The 17884-nt window shown below is 45.2% G+C and overlaps 1 protein-coding gene across 14 annotated transcripts in view; it reads left to right on the forward strand.

The window, feature by feature from the left end:
• HUWE1 (HECT, UBA and WWE domain containing E3 ubiquitin protein ligase 1) overlaps window positions 1-12001 on the forward strand; it is a 169949-nt gene extending 157948 nt beyond the window's left edge. For 13 of the 14 annotated variants that reach the window (XM_019668123.1, XM_019668129.1, XM_019668133.1 and 10 more), the window contains 16 exons: window positions 475-593; window positions 695-851; window positions 2050-2182; window positions 2451-2653; window positions 3249-3376; window positions 4676-4772; window positions 5655-5810; window positions 6232-6477; window positions 6716-6833; window positions 7472-7612; window positions 8595-8882; window positions 9009-9114; window positions 9688-9805; window positions 10120-10301; window positions 10582-10772; window positions 11384-12001. In XM_019668123.1, coding sequence (XP_019523668.1) covers window positions 475-593; window positions 695-851; window positions 2050-2182; window positions 2451-2653; window positions 3249-3376; window positions 4676-4772; window positions 5655-5810; window positions 6232-6477; window positions 6716-6833; window positions 7472-7612; window positions 8595-8882; window positions 9009-9114; window positions 9688-9805; window positions 10120-10301; window positions 10582-10772; window positions 11384-11486 — 2486 coding nt within the window. In that variant the 3' untranslated portion in view covers window positions 11487-12001. The remainder of the gene's footprint in view (window positions 1-474; window positions 594-694; window positions 852-2049; window positions 2183-2450; window positions 2654-3248; window positions 3377-4675; window positions 4773-5654; window positions 5811-6231; window positions 6478-6715; window positions 6834-7471; window positions 7613-8594; window positions 8883-9008; window positions 9115-9687; window positions 9806-10119; window positions 10302-10581; window positions 10773-11383) is intronic. The other variant, XM_019668130.1, reaches the window with a different exon arrangement.
• Window positions 12002-17884: the final 5883 nt, after the last annotated feature.

Genomic DNA, 17884 nt, shown 5'->3' on the forward strand with positions numbered 1-17884 from the left:
GCTAAGCACCAAAAGGAGAGATCAAAGGTCCCTATCTTCAAAGATCTCCCAGCCTTTCCAGCCTGGTTGAGGGAGCCAGTTCTCAGAGGAAAGAGTTCAAGAGCAGGAAGGATGCAATATGAATTCGGGTAGAATAGAGTAGCCAGCCTGTCCCAGGTAGTGAAGGGAATAAGCCCTACAACAGACTAGTAAGAATTACTTGAAGAAGTAGGTTTTAAAAGCGGAGAGGCCTACAGTGGAGGACGCTGATAGTAAGGCAACAGTTGGAAGTAATGCCTGGGATTTTTGATCACTTTAAAAGGTACAGTCATAAGAGTCCTTGGTATCCCAAGTCATTTGGATTTGGCTTTGGTGGGTGGATCTTTTTCACTCCTTTCCCATTTTGAAGCTCTGGACAGCTCAGCGGTTCTGCCACGTAAGTCTTTGGTATGTGAGTTTCAGAGGCTTACAATGTTCCATCTGTTTTCCTCAAAGCTTCTACTACTAAGGCCAGCAAATCTCCAGCAAAGGTGGGTGATGGGGTCAGCAGCAGTGCAGACTTTAAGATGGTATCCTCGGGCCTCACTGAAAACCAGCTGCAGCTCTCTGTGGAGGTGAGTCCAAGCTCTTCTGACCTCCCAAGGTTAGGAGAGAAGGGGTGGATAGTGATTAGTTCTCAAGTTACGGCCTATTCCTTCTCCCTTCTTTTTCCCAGGTGCTGACATCCCATTCTTGTTCTGAAGAAGGCCTAGAGGATGCAGCTAATGTGTTACTGCAGCTCTCTCGGGGGGACCCTGGGACCCGGGACACTGTTCTCAAGCTGCTACTGAATGGAGCCCGCCATCTGGGTTATACCCTTTGTAAACAGATAGGTAATCATAGGAATAAAGCATCATGTCTTTCTGAAACCTCCCACTTAGATGTCACCTCTTTTTGGAAGCCTTCCCTGAACCCCAAACTGAATCAGACTCCTCTGTCCTTCTGTAGCATAGGTCCCATGCACTTTTCTGTCACAGCACTGATTGTACTGGGTTGTCATCTAGTTTCCTCTGCTCAGTTATTCTAAAAAAGCAAGGCTAGCTCCTCTGCATTCTCAGTTCCTGACACACGGCAGGTAGTCAGTGCTTGTGAAGGCAAATGAGCATGCACAGGACCGCAGTGCCCTCTTGTTTCTCCATTCTGGGCACTCGTAAGAGTCCTATAACGAGCCGGCTGAGGCGGCTTTGCCACCTCAGTGATGCACCTGCGCTACATTCAGGCTCAGGAATTGAGAGTCAAAATAACACCCTCTGCCTTTGTGCAGTTTTGAAGGTACAAAAATGTTAACACTTGCGAATCATGTAGTTTCAGACATCTTTGCTTTATCGAGAAGAAAGCTAAAACCCAGTGGTACAGTGATTGAATCAAGGAGTAGAGCCAGATTTTCTTTGAGCATAGTTTCTGCTCTCTCCCACTCCCATGCCAATTATGGGTCTCCCTAGAACTTAGCTACCTGCTTAGTTGTCTCTTCACAAATGTCCCTGGAGCTAAGGTGATAAGAGAGTTGACTGGGTTGTATGACCCAGGGCATTCTATACTGCCTGAGAATTGTAAGGGTCTTCTGGAAGAGGCTTCTAACCCTTCTTGACTGCTACCATTTATTCAACACCCATGGGCCAGGCAATGTCCTAGGCACTCTACTACACAGTTACCTCCTAATTATCTTAAAGCAGCCTTGTGATGTTAGACATCATTAGTCCCATTATTAAAGGTGGGTAAGCAATATGTCTAAGATCACCACAAAAAACCTCAGAAGTTCAAGAGGTACCAGGCTCCAAAACAGATCCTTTCCCCCTTACTGAGCAGCATTTTGTGTAGATTCAACAGATTCTTGAGGCCAGGTAAATTGGTAATCCCTGGGTTGTTGAGTGATTCATGAGTACACATAGCAAGATGAGCAAAGCAAAATACCTAATCACTCCAGGTTCTCTGTAGCTGAGCAAAGACCTGAGCAGGTTTCTTGGATAGGTTTGGTTTTCAGCTGCTTCACTGGGGAAGTCTGAACACTTGCTGGCTCCTCTTCCTGCCCAGGTACCCTTCTGGCTGAGCTACGGGAATACAATCTGGAACAGCAGCGACGAGCCCAGTGTGAGACCCTCTCTCCTGATGGCCTTCCTGAGGAGCAGCCACAGACCACCAAGTTGAAAGGCAAAATGCAGAGCAGGTGGGTGGTAGCTGCCCATAGGGCTGTAGGACTGGAATCGAGGACATTCTGAAAGGTGGCTCTTGCTGGTTTCCTGGTGGTGGGTTTTTCCCCCCTCTGGGCAGATTTTCTTATCTGTCCTGTACACACTTGGCCCTATTTTTTCCTATTTGTAAGATTTCCTTGTGAGATTTCTCAGTCCTCTGGTTGACACCAGAAAGCCCTGCTTGCTCTGAGTATTTATGCTTTGGTGCTGTCAATATACGCAAGCCACCTCTACACTATCCAGGTTTGACATGGCTGAGAATGTGGTAATTGTGGCATCTCAGAAGCGACCTCTGGGTGGCCGGGAGCTCCAGCTGCCTTCTATGTCAATGTTGACATCCAAGACATCTACCCAGAAGTTCTTCTTGAGGGTACTGCAGGTCATCATCCAGCTCCGGGACGACACACGCCGAGCTAACAAGAAAGCCAAGCAGACAGGCAGGCTAGGTATGGAACTGGAGTGTCCAGTTGAGGGTCAGGGTTGGTGGTGGAGAACCCAGTCCCTGGAGGGCAAGACTTAATGTCATGTCTCCTTCCTGTTTGACCTTTCCAAAAGGAAGTGACGATCCTTTCTTAAAATGTTGATGGCTGCATTCTGTATCTCACTCAAGCTACCTGCATATGAAATTCATTAGTGCAAGTAGGAATTAAGGGGGAGTGGAAATCTGGCAAGGAAATTGAGGGTGGATCTTTGGCTGAACAAGATTAACTCACTGAGTATGCCTCCTTTCTGCTTCCTTGATCACTCTTGACTAAAACATTGCAGTCATGTTGCCTCAGACATGGCCTGCCACATCCTTCCTCTCTCCTCCTGCCCCACAGAACCCTCTCACCTGCCACCACCCATCTGTCTAGCACCATGTCCCCTGCCCTTGTCTGTAATGGTAGCTCTTAGTGCCTGATAATAAGCACTGAAGCTGCCTGAGCTAAGCTCAAAGACCTCAGCAACATGCCTGTGGCGTCCCAGTAGATGGGAGAGAGAATATCGGACACTGCCTCTTTTTACATTTTATATCTTGCCTCCTTTCTTTCTTTCTCCCAGGTTCCTCCGGTTTAGGCTCAGCTAGCAGCATCCAGGCAGCTGTTCGGCAGCTGGAGGCTGAGGCTGATGCCATTATACAAATGGTACGTGAGGGTCAAAGGGCGCGGAGACAGCAACAAGCAGCAACGGTTAGCATGATGCCTGTGGCCCCTCATTCATTTGTCTCCCCACTCCCCACCACAATATCAGTGGGGTTTCACTGCGCTTACCTTGTATGCTTTTGCATTAAGTTTGCTATATGAATGCTCTGGACAACAGGGTTACTTTCTGTTGGCGGTTTTTTTGTGTTTGCTTTGTTTTTGTTTTTGGTGGTTTTTTTTTTACTGTTTGTTCATTGGTTTGTTGGTTTGGTGTGATTTGATTTTTAAAGCTTGGCTGTCATACCGCACTCCTAGCTATCCCGTCAACAATGGCGCTTTTGCAAACTGCATAATGCTAAGTGTCTGGGTTCTGAGGGGATGTGGGATGAAGATTTTTCAGTCTCTTGGAACAATGCAGGTACATCAGAGACATCTCAGGAATCCTGCCCTTGAAAGTCCCCTAAGCTTGGTACACATCCCACGCAGCCTCTTCTGGCTATGGCTGTTCCTCCACTCTGGCCTCTGCCTCTATTCTCCATACTCTCTTGGCAACTAGGCACTCAGGCACTTTTAGGAGGAAACCTTCAGGTTCCTAGGTAGCCAGCTCATTGTTGGGATCCCAGCACAGAGTGACTGCAGGAAAGGCCTGGCATGATGTATGTATGCTGTGGCACTCTCTCATTGTTTTCCTGTCCTTGCAACATGCAAGTCACCTTCCCAAGATCCAGGATAAAAGGTATCCTGAGGCCTGGTTTTTCTTTGTATATAATTACTATTATACAGTATGATTTCATTGAGCATGCTGGGAACAGCCTAGAATATGAGGGCCATGACGCCAGAAGGGTAGAAAGGAAAAAGAGCTATTGTTCTGGAGTATTTTTTTCTGCCCAGTCTTTTCCTCAGACCTGATAGGACAGACGTTGGCTTTTTAAATAACCCCACCCATCAAAAGTTGCACTGATACCTATGAGCAAACAAACAAAGAGTAAACCTACCTCCCGTCATCTGAGCTTTACATTTGTGTACACATGTAAACTGTCCCCAGAAGAAATCTCTTAAGTATGTATCCAAGAGGCTGGTATATGATGGAACATAGGTCTGGAGTGGAGTGGAGGCAATGCAGGCATCCAGGGAGCTCTTTGGAAAAACTTGCTAGCTCAGGGTGGAGGATAGCAAAGGAGGTGGGAAGGCCATTCTTTTGTCCTGGAGAGCTACAGAGTTTCCTGACCAAATATGGGAAGCTTCTTTCCAAGCTTATGTGTGAGAACTAGTAGGACCAGCCTCTAGCTTGTCCCTGAGGAAAGCAGAGTTGCACCCTTTATGTGACTTTGTCTCCCTTTTATCCAGTCGGAGTCAAGCCAGTCAGAGTCATCTGTCCGGAGGGAGGAGTCACCCATGGATGTGGACCAGCCATCTCCCAGTGCTCAGGATACTCAGTCCATTGGTCAGTACTGCTTCCCTTTTCCAGCCTAGCAAAAGGGAGGGCCAGTCTTCACGAAATGTCTGCTGGAGCCCCTGTTCTCCACATATATAAGCTCAGTGTTTTCCAATTCATTCAAGCAAACACTGGTTTCTATAAATGTTAATAGGCATTTATCAGCCAACATCACTAACCATCACCACTTCTCCCTCGTTGCAGATTCGTAGTATACATTGTGATTCCTGTAGTAAAGAAACTATGTATGAAGACAGCGGGTGTTTGAATCTTGGCTCCCTGTTTGCTAGCTCTGGGACCTGAGGCATACCTCTCTTTGCTTTCGTTTCCTCCTTTACAATAGGGATGTTCATAGTTAGGATTGAATGAGTTAATAGTGCTTAGAGTATATGGTGCTTAGAGCAGTACCTGGCACACGGTGGGTGCTGTTACTAGCAGCATTTCTCAAAGTTAATTGCACATAGAATGGTTTTTGGCATCCTTTTAACACATCCCTGTGGGATAGTGTTATCCTAAGACACCCATTTTTGAACTACATTAAATCATTTCATAATCCACAGGCGCTCTGGGAGTTAATGAGGCAGTGAGTCAACTGGCACTGGAGTAGAACTTTTCTGCAGTAGCCACATTTCAGGTGCTCAGAAGCCTGCACTTGAAATGTGGCTAGTACAACTTGAGAAACCAATTTTTTTATTGTATTAATCTTATTTAATTTAAATGTAAATACCATTCACTGTAGGACTAGAGCTTGCTTTCAGATGTCATTCAGTATTCCTCAGTGGCCAGTGGGCCAGTCTACTTGATCTGCCTGATGGCCTGTGCGTTTGGTCTGGGAAAAATCTAAATGGAGAATCTCGAAGGCTTTCTGACTGTCCTCTGTGTGCCCTGTAGGCTCAGATGGAACCCCACAGGGAGAGAAGGAGAAGGAGGAGAGGCCACCTGAGTTACCCCTGCTCAGTGAGCAGCTGAGCTTGGATGAACTCTGGGACATGCTGGGGGAGTGTCTAAAGGAACTAGAGGAATCCCATGACCAGCATGCGGTGCTAGGTGAGTTGTGGCCTGAGGGCCCAGGTCCCAACCCACTGATCTGCTCTGGGACCCCTTCTGCCAGCTTGATTTTCTTCCTTCCATGACCCCTCTCTGTGTCTCTGTAATGAAGATTCAAAGGAGGTTTTTTCCCTCAGACTTCAGTGTCGGAAAAAAGATTTGCCTGCCCTTTTTATAGCTGTTATCTTTCACTTTTTAGACCAGGGGAATCTTTAGACAACTGGTTGCCTAATCCCAGTTTTCTTCGGCTTCAAGGAATCTCTGACCTCCTTTTCGACTTCATTTTTCTATGCTACCATTATATCTCCTGCGCATTTTCATTATGTCGTCTTCTGTATTGTACTTCTGTAATTTGGTTATGAAGAAGAGGTTTGTATGTTGAAGTTTGTAAAACGACACCTCACTATCATTCCTCCCCCAGTGCTACAGCCTGCCGTCGAGGCCTTCTTTCTGGTCCATGCCACAGAGCGGGAGAGCAAGCCTCCTGTCCGAGACACCCGTGAGAGCCAGCTGGCACACATCAAGGACGAGCCGCCGCCTCTCTCCCCGGCCCCCTTAACCCCAGCAACTCCTTCTTCCCTTGACCCGTTCTTCTCCCGGGAGCCCTCATCTATGCACATCTCCTCAAGCCTGCCCCCTGACACGCAGAAGTTTCTTCGCTTTGCAGGTATGGGGATCTCTCAGGCCCCCAGATGTACAAGACGTCATTGTATACATTTATCCTTAGCTGATTCGTGTGTGTGTGTGTGTGTGTGCGTGCGCGCGCGCACGTGTGTGTGTTTTTACATACCACACTACCTTTTTAACCCCTAAAATGAGGAAGAGAGAATTGCTGGCTAGGTAACTGTCGCCCAGTCTTCTGGGACCCACGACATACTGATTCTTGCTGTCCTTTCTCCCCTCAGAGACTCACCGCACTGTGTTAAACCAGATCCTACGGCAGTCCACCACCCACCTCGCTGATGGGCCTTTTGCTGTCCTGGTAGACTACATTCGGGTCCTTGACTTTGATGTCAAGCGCAAGTATGTGCCCTGGATGTTGGGGTTCAGAGGGGATGGGAGCTCTCCAAATGGTATCTCCTCTCAGAAAGGAGCCCAAGTTCCTCCTGGGGTGGTGTTTCCAGGGAAAGGAGTCCCTTGGTGGCAGCACTTGGAAGGGTATTGGGTGGGAGGGAAGAGACTCATCAGTGCCACAGTCATTGCACCTAAATACTTGCTTTTTCCACCCCACTCTGCATTCTTCATCAGAGAAATACAAGCCTTTGTTTAACCACATGATTTCTAAAGTCCCATCCCATCCTCTGGGGTAATACAGGAGGTACAGTTAGCTATAGTACACTGACAGCAGGGCTAAGGGGGGCCTCTACAACATTCCTGTCTTCCCTACCTTCTCTTCCTTCCTGTGCACCTGCACGTGCCTACCTGCTTGTTGGAGAAACTCCACTTCACAATCCCTGTGGGCCCTTATGTGGTGGAGATGGGAAAAATTGAGAGTTGGTAGTATATCTCACCCAACTACTGGGCACTTCCCCGGGGGGAGCAGGAATCAAAGTGTTTGGAGGATGGAGGAAGCATCATTGTGAGTCTTCATCCTAATCAGGCAAGCAGAAGTTTGCTCTGCCACCCCCAATCCTGTTTTCCTTCCTTTCCTACCTCTCAAGATATTTCCGCCAAGAGCTGGAGCGTTTGGATGAGGGTCTCCGGAAAGAAGACATGGCTGTACACGTACGCCGTGACCATGTGTTTGAAGACTCCTATCGTGAGCTCCACCGGAAATCCCCTGAAGAAATGAAGAATCGATTGTAAGAGGCCAGAGCAGAGAACAGACAGGGTGGGAGGGTGGGGGCTCTTCCTACGAAATAATTATGGCTTACTCAGGCCCTGGATGTGCAGGGGAATTTAGGAAGGTACTGCCCTCCCTAGTAGGGATTCCCAGTTGAAATCTGGCTTAGATCATCTCACTGAACTGCCTCCCATCTCCTTGGCCTGGTCTCATAAGACTGGTCTTCTGCTGGCTGGCTGGCTGGCTGGCCCTTGGGCTGAGCTAACCAACAATTCCCAGACAGACAGAAGAGTCTTTGGCATTTACAGAGGTATACCTGATGGCTTCACAAAGACAGCTTTTTTCCATCATTAAACTAGGAATGGGAAGCCTGCTGAGCAAATGGTACCTTGGGTTAGGGGAGACTACACTTGCATGAGTGGAACCCCACCAAATTGGTAATCGCTCACTGGTGATTCTGAAGCCACCTAGAAGAGATTGGCAGTTGGCATTACCAAGTGCCATGGGAGCAATGAGACCATAAACCTATTGGAGCAGATTAAATGCTCCTAAACTCAGGAACTTGATTCCTCCCTTCCTTCGTGGCATGGGCTTGCCATCCATGTAGTCACACGGGAAGGCAGAGAGGCTTCTGAGGCAGAGTGAGCCCTGCTCCTCCACCACCAAATCCTTACAGACGTTAGAGTCTGGGCTCAGCGCTCTCGGACACCACTTGATTCCTTTCCCTGCTTCCCCTGAGTAAGGCCTCGTTTAGGCCTCTATACCATTCCTGTTGGAGTTTTCTGGAATATTGGTCAGCCTTTACTGGTACTTCAGGACATCTTTTCTATCAGTGTTGCCCATTTTTGTCCCAGAGCTCTCTGGGCTGTCCTGGCATTGTGCATTCACCTCTGTCCTTGCACTCCCGGGCCACTACCTCAGTCCCTCACATGGGTCATGCTCCATTAATGAGTGGATTTGTCCTGGGCTTACTGCACATCTGTTTCTGCTTTCTTATGCAGGTATATAGTGTTTGAAGGAGAAGAAGGGCAGGATGCTGGAGGGCTCCTGCGGGAATGGTATATGATCATCTCTCGGGAGATGTTTAACCCTATGTATGCCTTGTTCCGTACCTCACCCGGTGATCGGGTCACCTACACCATCAATCCATCTTCCCACTGCAACCCCAACCACCTCAGCTACTTCAAGTTTGTTGGACGCATTGTGGCCAAAGCTGTATATGACAACCGCCTCCTAGAGTGCTATTTCACTCGGTCCTTCTACAAACACATCTTGGGCAAGTCTGTCAGGTGAGGATGTGGCACAGTACTGAGGCTGTTGTCAGTCTTGGGAGTCAGGTCCTTTTCTTCTGTCCCACCCCTGTGCTGCCTCTCCACCACCACAACCCATGACCCTGTCTAATTGTGTTTTTCTAGATATACAGATATGGAAAGTGAAGATTACCACTTCTACCAGGGCCTGGTTTATCTGCTGGAAAACGATGTCTCCACTCTAGGCTATGACCTCACCTTCAGCACTGAGGTAGTCCAGGAAATCCTGACTGCAGCATATCCCAGTTAGTCTAGGAAACTCATTCCGGGATCGCCCTTGAACTGGCAGTGGATAACCTCATGTTTTTAAGGAAGCATCTCGACTTCTTAAAGTCCTATGCCCCATTTCCTGTCTGGCAGAGAGCAATGGTTATTTGTAGGAGACATCACAAACAGAAAACCCAGAATTGGTAAAACAATCCAGGCTGTTTCCTAGTTTCCCTTTCGTAAAAAAAACAATGGCCCAGTGCATGCTCCAGTACGTTATTCTTCATTGTAGAAAAATTATATAGAAATAAATGAAAAAAAAATGTTACTCTTCCCCCAAATTGTTTTCTGTAAAGATTGTGTTACATTACATGTTAGCTATGCCCTTTTCTCCTGTACCCTTGGCCTTTCTCTATTAGGGAGTTACAGAGCTCATGAGAAAAGTCACTTTTTTATGACCTTGCTTCATCTCTCTGCCCAGGATATGGAAAAGAGTTTAGGGTGTATTCCCAGGTATCTGTGTAAGTCCCATCTTAAACCAAGCCTGATACGTATGATTGGTGTTTGGGTGTTCTAGGTCCAAGAGTTTGGAGTCTGTGAAGTTCGTGACCTCAAACCCAATGGGGCCAACATCTTGGTAACAGAGGAGAACAAGAAGGAGTATGTACACCTGGTGTGCCAGATGAGAATGACAGGTAGGGGAAATGTGCCTTAAACCTCTTTTTGCTCAATATGGGAAGAGGTCAGGCCTCACTTCATTTCACAGACATCATTTCCTCTTCCCCTATGCCAGCCACAGATGTCTTGCTTGTACAAAATGAATCCAAAAACTTAACCAGAAAATATTTCCCTTCATTGACCCTCATATGGGGGCCTAGAAACAGTGGCAGATGAGGCAGGCCTTCCATCAGCATCCTAGCAGCAAACAGGAGCCAAATTGAGAATCTCTGACCTCTAAAGACAATTGTGCGAGTTCAGATGCTGCATGGCTTGTTGGTTCTCTCCCCAGGAGCCATCCGCAAACAGCTGGCAGCTTTCTTAGAAGGCTTCTATGAGATCATTCCAAAGCGCCTCATTTCCATCTTCACTGAGCAGGAGTTAGAGCTGCTCATATCAGGACTGCCCACAATCGACATTGATGATTTGAAATCCAACACTGAATACCACAAGTACCAGTCCAACTCTATTCAGGTAAGCTGCTGCTGGCGTCCCCCAAGCCCATACCCCTAAGCTGTGCTAGTTTGTATAAATCGTTTGTATAAATTAACCAGTACTCTTAAGGGAAGGGGGTTGTGGATGACCGCTTACCTATATGTAACTGCTTTCAGGGCGTGTTTTCAGGTGATGTTCTTGCTCATCAAGAACTGAATCCCATCTCACAGAAGGGACTGGCCTAAGATTCCAAATCCCATCCCCCATTCCTTTCAGGAGCGCTCCATCTAACCCTGGCTGCTTATATCCCTTCCTGCAGATCCAGTGGTTCTGGAGAGCATTGCGTTCTTTCGACCAAGCTGACCGTGCCAAGTTCCTCCAGTTTGTCACAGGTACCTCCAAGGTGCCCCTACAAGGCTTTGCTGCCCTCGAAGGCATGAATGGCATTCAGAAGTTTCAGATTCATCGAGATGACAGGTCTACAGATCGCCTGCCTTCAGCTCACACATGGTAAGAGGAAGGATTTGTTCTCCTTTTCATCATTCAGATTGAGCTTGCATATATGCTGCTTCTAGGCCCCTACCAAAGGTCGAGAACCCAAATCTGGCCCGGCTACCCTGGCCCTGGGGTAGCTCAAAATTTGGTGGTTTTGTGCAAAAGCTGATGTCTGAGGTGAGAAACTGGCCCAGACTCACAGTAGGGCTGGGAAGACATTGCAGATGAACACCGCCACGTGAGACCAAGGGTGTTCCAGGAGTCAGCGTGCCCGGAGCAAGGAGTCACAGAGTTCCAGGGGGCACAAAGCTAAAGAACAGTGGAATTTTTTTCAGCAGGGGTCGGATCACCATTGGCCCTGAATGCCTTCTTGGAGCTTGCATGTTAGCCCTCAGGGCAAGGCCATGGTGTTTAAGGAGAAGTGACAGGGTCAGGTCTACGTGTTAGGTGCCTGGCAGCCAGTATTGGGACCAGATAAGAGAGGAGGGCAGACCAGGCTAGGACAAGATTGCGAGTCCATAAGAAGAGGAGTAGGTTCCCTTGGGGAGAGGTCAAGTGGGCACCATGGGAACACAGGGATTTGGTTACCATCTTTTATTACAAACTGATTTTTCATCTTTCTCTAGTTTTAATCAGCTGGACTTGCCTGCCTATGAGAGCTTTGAGAAGCTCCGCCACATGCTACTATTGGCCATCCAGGAGTGCTCTGAAGGCTTTGGGCTGGCCTAATAAGGCACCACCCACTGCTGTGAGGTTTTTCTACCTTTGGTGGACCTGGGAAGGGGGAAATTAAAACCAGAAAGAAAATGTCAAAAACCAATAAATTAAATCCACCAACTCATCTTGTTTGTGTCCCAGCTGCCCCATCTTCTCCAGCGCATACCCGTTCCCCCTCCTGCTCATTCTTTCTCTTCCTCTCCGTTTTCCTCACCTCTCCCCGTTCCATGCCGTCCATGATCCCCACCCCATGTGTTAAAAAGGCAATAGCCTTTGCAGGGACCTGTTTGTCCCAACTGTTTGAACAGTGTGCTCCTCAGAGTCTGTGTTCAGAAGGATTTGCTGCATTGAGACTTGAAACCTTTGGATAGGGGAAAAAATTATATATATATATATTTTTTTGTTCTGTTTGCATTTCTTAATTTGTGCTTGGAATGTGTTGATGTGCACAGCTAATGATTCAATGCGAGACAAGGTTGGAGTCTGTGTTGTGGAGGTTTCAAATAAAGAGCACTCTTCATAACTCACTTTCCACAATGGAGTTTTTTTTTCAAACTTTTTAGATGTCTGGAGAAAAGATCCATATGGATTCTCCAGAAAACCATCTCTGCATCTTCCTTCTTCAAAACTGGTTTCGTGTAGTCAGAGGAGTTTTTAGCAGCCACCAGGGACTGGGGGGAGGCTGTTTTTTTAGAATGGGATCTGCACTTGGGGGCAGTGATGGTGACAGATTGCAGCCAAGGACAAAGCATCGCCTTGCTCCTAGGAAACAAACTAGTAGTAAGTGAGTTGTTAAGAAATGTACTGAGGGGCCGGCCGAGTGGCTCAGTTGGTTAAGAGCTCGCTCAAGAGCTTGAGCTCTGAGCAACAGCGGCTCGATTCCCAGCCCGAGCTGAGCAGCCGCTGAGCTGCCGATAGGTAGCAGGATGGCTCAGCTTAAAAAAAAAAGGGGGGGGGTAAAAGAAATGTCCTGAGAACTCACTCAACCCAACCCACCATTCTATTTGGTGAGCCTTTACAACAGTCAAGTCCAGGACTAGTTTAAAATTTTCATTTCATTCATTGATGGTTCAGTTTAATTCTAACATTTTAATACGCAAATAATTTTGACAAGCTCTCCAGAAAAACAAGTCTAACCAGCCTTTTCTTTTTTGTGGTCTGTCTGCCAGTCTGTTCACCTATCACCCAATAGTCTCTTGTGGTTTTTACTCCATCCAGTATTTAAAGCTGATCTAAGGACTTTGATGGTTCCAGCCACCGAAGAATAAAAGTTTAGTTAGAAAAAGAACCCCAAGTGCTTGATTTGTGTGGTTTTTCTCATCCTCAGGCTCTGCTGCTTTAAGGTTTTCCCCTGGACCATGTCCCAAAGTGTGGATCTGGGAAAGCAGTGGCGTGTCCTTAACCTGAATCCCTTGGTCCTGATGCAAATGGTTATTGGATATTTTCTCCCTTTTTTCAAAATTCAAACTTGTCTGTGCCTAGCCCTGCTGATGATTGACAGATGAATCAAGCCTGTCCCTGCTGTTGAGCTTCTAGTCAAGGGGAGGAGACTGATCAGGTCTGTGACCGATGTAGGAAGGGGGTTTCTGGGTGCCCAGAGGAGAAAAGTACCTGATACAGCCAAGAAAATCAGGGAAGACGATACTGTCTGTGGCACTTGGGTTGAATTGTAAGGCTGTGTGGGAGTTAAGATTAAGGAGGGGAGGGTAATCTAGGTAAAGGCAGCAGGAATCCAGTTATCTGATAATGGTGGGGCTTCAGCAAAGGTTGGCCTGAGATGAGGCTGGGAGTCCAGCAGGGCTTTAAAATGAATAAATAAGCAGGAATACAGTACGGTTGATCAATGAGCTTAGAACAGCTTTGAAAAATCAAAGTAGAATAAAGCTCTGACCATTTAAAGAGTTGGTAGTACAGGTGGAATAGCCCTGAAGGAAATACAAGCAAATCTAATTCGTTAGCATACTACAGAAGCCTAATGTGACCAAGTATGATTTGCCTTTGAGATATGCCTGTGGTGTAATACCAACCACGTCAATATCCAATGTGAAAAATCTTGTCAATAGATGGAAGGCATTTGCTAACTAACAACTATTGCTGGTAACTTAAAGGTAAAGACACTTTATCTTGATAAGGTAGCTTCAGACCAACAGCCACCACCACACTGGGAGTATAAAATGGCCAATTATCGCCATTAGCACTGGTCTGCCAGTTCTAACCATGTCAGTAAATTAGGAAACAATTATAACTTGACTACTAAACCAAGAGAATTAAGTTACTAGAATTGAAAACAGTCCAGCAAGAGGCCTGGTTATAATGAACAAAATATATAAACATTTATTGTCCAACAAGTATAAGTTGTAAATTCATACAATGGAGTCCTATACAGCAGTAAAATGTATATATTGCATATATCAACATGTATAATCTCAAATGATAAGCAAAAAGTATGAGACCTGTTTAAAAGTTACAAATAATACTACATAGTTATGTACCAAGAGCATGAAAAACCACATCCATGCGGACAATGAAGTTTGTGAACTCATCCTAGAAAAAGCGCTACATACCTCATTGCTGACTATCACTGGTCACCTTCAAAGCACTCCCCTTGGGAAGCTATACACTGATGCCAGCGCCTAGTCCACCCTTCAAAGCAATTTTGGAACTTCCTGGAATGGCCATCAGAGCTGTCATATTACCCTTGATGTCCAGAATGTCATCAAAATGTCTTCCTTTCAACACTTCCTTTAAAAGGAGTCATTGAGGGCCAGATCAGGTGAGTTGGGAGAGTGTTCCAATACAGTTATTTGTTTACTGGGTATAAAAACTCAGTGCCATGTGAGCTGGTGCATTGTGATGGGAAAGCCATGAATTGGCAAAAGTTCAGGTCTAACTTTTTCACGCAGCCTTTTTATTTTTAGCACATTCAAATAGTCAACTTGGTCAACTATTTTGTCTAGTTGGTACAAATTCATAATGAATAATCCCTCTGATATCAAAAAAGGTTAGCAACATCATTGCAACAAGTTCATGAACTTAATTGTCAGACCTCGTATGTATGAAGAGTGAAAACCCATACATGAGTATAACCAATGCATAATGTTCAGATAAGCTATGGGGGGAACACAGGGATGCACCTGGGAAGAGGTAATTACATAGAGGGCTTCAAGTATGTTAGTGATGTTTTATTTCGTAAGCTGAGTAGTGCTGGGTATAATGGCTGTTCCTTATTATACTACATACTATAATGCTTTAAAACTTTTACACATCTGAAATCACATATTTTTTTAAGATAGAGTATTAAATTTTACATTTGAGGTAGGTTGTAAGGATCTCAGCCCCGACCCTAGGCCGGACAGACTCACTTTTTAAAATCATACTTCAGCTACTCCAGCTAGACTAAGCAGAACTTCCCAGTAAGACAGTAAACACCTAGCTTGACAAGAAATGGGTTGCAACAGAAATATTAAGAATGTTTTACAGACTGTAGGAATCCTCACTCCCCATGGGTGGGATTACCTGTCCTGCACATTTCTGTGGGGACTTGGGGGGGGGTCACCTTTCCGTGTGGGATTCTGTTGCATTACTTTCTTCTTTTGTGCCATCTCTGTGAATTTCCCTTTTTATCATTAAAGGACCTCTGTATCGAAAAAGAATGTTTTACAGAAGTAGTCTTATCACAACTAGATTGGACCATTTCACAAAAACTAACAGCTCTTTTTGCTTCTGTACACCTGCTTTGCTTCTGCTGGGGAATAAAAGGTTAAAGAACAACATTCCTAAGGTCCCCTTCCCTCCCCCTTCCTCAGGCCTTGAAGGTCCCCCTTCCTCTCCCTGCCTTCATGTTAACATTTCAGGAGGCCTTGGAGCAAGCTAACTAGTTTTTCAACCCCGTCCTTACATGCGTATTCCCTCCCCCCCCTCCAACCCCCTAGGGCCGTCTCTCCTTAGTTAGAGAGGCGGTCGCTGAGCTCAGCTTAATAAAATTTTCAGAACCCTAATTTGACATCCAGGCTCTTTATTGATTATCTGGACCTAACAGATAGCAGGGTGTCAGTAACAACCCTAATTCTACATGAAGGCTAATTTAATAGCTACTTGCATGATAAGATTAAACATGTCTTTTTGTCTCCTAATAATTCCCTCCACTGATCTGTGTGTTGATTACCATAGGTTATCTCCTTATTAGTCGCCCTCTCTTATAGTTAGGGTGACTGTCTATCATCCAAAGTTGCACAAATTTAAGAATAAAAATGGTGCTATTAATACTTATACTGGACTACAGATGCAAACAAACCAGATAAACGGATGTATGGCTCTATACTTACACATATCTGTCTTGGCTGGGGAAACCATTATTACCCATCATAAGCATAAAATATGTTAATGACACTTACCATGTACTGACAACACTGAGGAGAAGTCTGCTTTCCAGAAATTCACTGAAGAGAAGAAGGCAGGTATTAGGAAAGTGCAGGAGGCAATAGGTACACAAAGACTTAATAGGCAGGAGTTGAAGAAGGATTAAACCTTTTCTCAAATACAAGCACTAACCAGTTAGAAGACATAACAGGAAATGGATTGCCTTCACAACAGTAACAAAATACCTAAGTAACAAGAAGCAGTGCTTGGGACCCATGTGAAGAAAACTGCAACTGGAGAAGCTTAAAAAGGCAAACGAAGACACTTCTGTGTTAGTTTGCATAAAAATACAAGTATAGCTGGCCTTGAGACTTTGGGGAACAAACTGACATGCTAAATAAGCAAGGTGGGAGCTGAAATCGACAGACCTAACAGAAGGGCCTCAGCCATGAATATTTGGTGTGCTGTGGTCTACTGTAAAGAGAGATGCGGCAAAAGCCAATTAGGAAAGGAATAGCTCTGTCAATGTTAAGGCCTAAGTATTGGGAGGGGAAAAAATATAGTTTGCTCTGCACTTCACACTAAATAAATTCCAAGTGGAAGATTGAAGTGTGAAAAATGTGGACTTATGTTTTAAGCACGAAATGAAAATATGGGCAAATAACTGATCTGGGGTATGGAAAATCAGGCTAAAAGCTACAAAAGACATCATAATGGAAAACACTGATATATTTGACTACTAAAATGTTGGAACACCATGAACAGAAATAAAAATCTAGGAAAAAATACATCTCTAACAGGCAATGAGTTAATCCTTAATTATAGATATACTTTAAATTACAAGTCACTAAGAGACAAACTCCCCAACAGAAAAACATGCAAGGATATGAAAAGGCAATTCACAAAATTAAAAATATGAGCAATAAGCATATAAAAATGCTTACCTCTGTGATAATTATTACCTCTGTAATAATCAAAGATCCATTCCATTAAAAGCTCAGTGAAAACCACTTACCAAACTGAAATATGTACATGTGTGTGTTAACATGGGTGGGAGATTATGTGAAGAAACAGGCACTGTTAGACACTACTGAGAAATTGATTACCACCTTTCTGATGGGTAATTTTGTAATATCTACTGACAAAGACAAAAACACTCCCTGACATCTGAGAGCTGGCCTGGCATTCACAGTTAGACCTTGGTGTTCTTTTGTTGAACATAAATATTTCCCAGAACATCAACATCAGACAAGGCCACTCAGTGATCGTGATTAAGACAAAATTAAAATGACTCCATAATCATGTCTGAACACAGACAAAATGTAAACATTGTCCAAACCACAAAAATTAACCAAACACCGCCTATCCTAATTAATATGAGGGGCTGCTGCTTTTTGGGTTTTTTTTAACCAATTACAGCTTTAGCATCTCCTCTAGTCTGTTGTCTCTATAGGGAAGATGCATTAGCATACCCAATCATAAAATTACCCCTACTTCTGTACCGTATTCAATCTAGAGCAAACCTTCGAAACTTTCTTAAACCATCCCCAAATCACCTAACACAAGCCCGGATCCACCCGCAGTTCCCCCTGCTGTGGGCTTGACCTCACTACCAATCAGCTGGACTCTGGGCAGGTTCTTGCTCCTGGACTTTGGCTGCAGAGGCAGACACTAGGAAGAACCTTCAAACAGACATAGTAAGCTGCCAAATGGTATGTATCCTCTACTTCTGTTAATGTTTTCTAATATTCACAAATTCAGACAGAAAGTGGCAGCCCAAACTTTTTGGCTTGCAGACACATGGTTGTGTGTGTGTGCATGTGTTAATGTGAATGATTTGCAGTGGACATGTATTCTCCAGGCCCCACAGTCCCCATCACTCCTTATTATTGTTTATGCCCTCCTGCTTTGTTCACTCATTCAGTCAACAAACATTTATTGAGCACCTACTGTATGCCAGGCATAAATTCCTGCTATCATGAAGCTGACATTCTAATGGAGAAGGAAGACAATAAACAAATACGTCAGAGAGTAAATGACATATTTTCTTC

This window comes from Hipposideros armiger, unplaced genomic scaffold, assembly GCF_001890085.2.
Source record: "Hipposideros armiger isolate ML-2016 unplaced genomic scaffold, ASM189008v1 scaffold_518, whole genome shotgun sequence".
In the NCBI taxonomy this organism is placed as follows: Eukaryota; Metazoa; Chordata; class Mammalia; order Chiroptera; family Hipposideridae; genus Hipposideros; species Hipposideros armiger.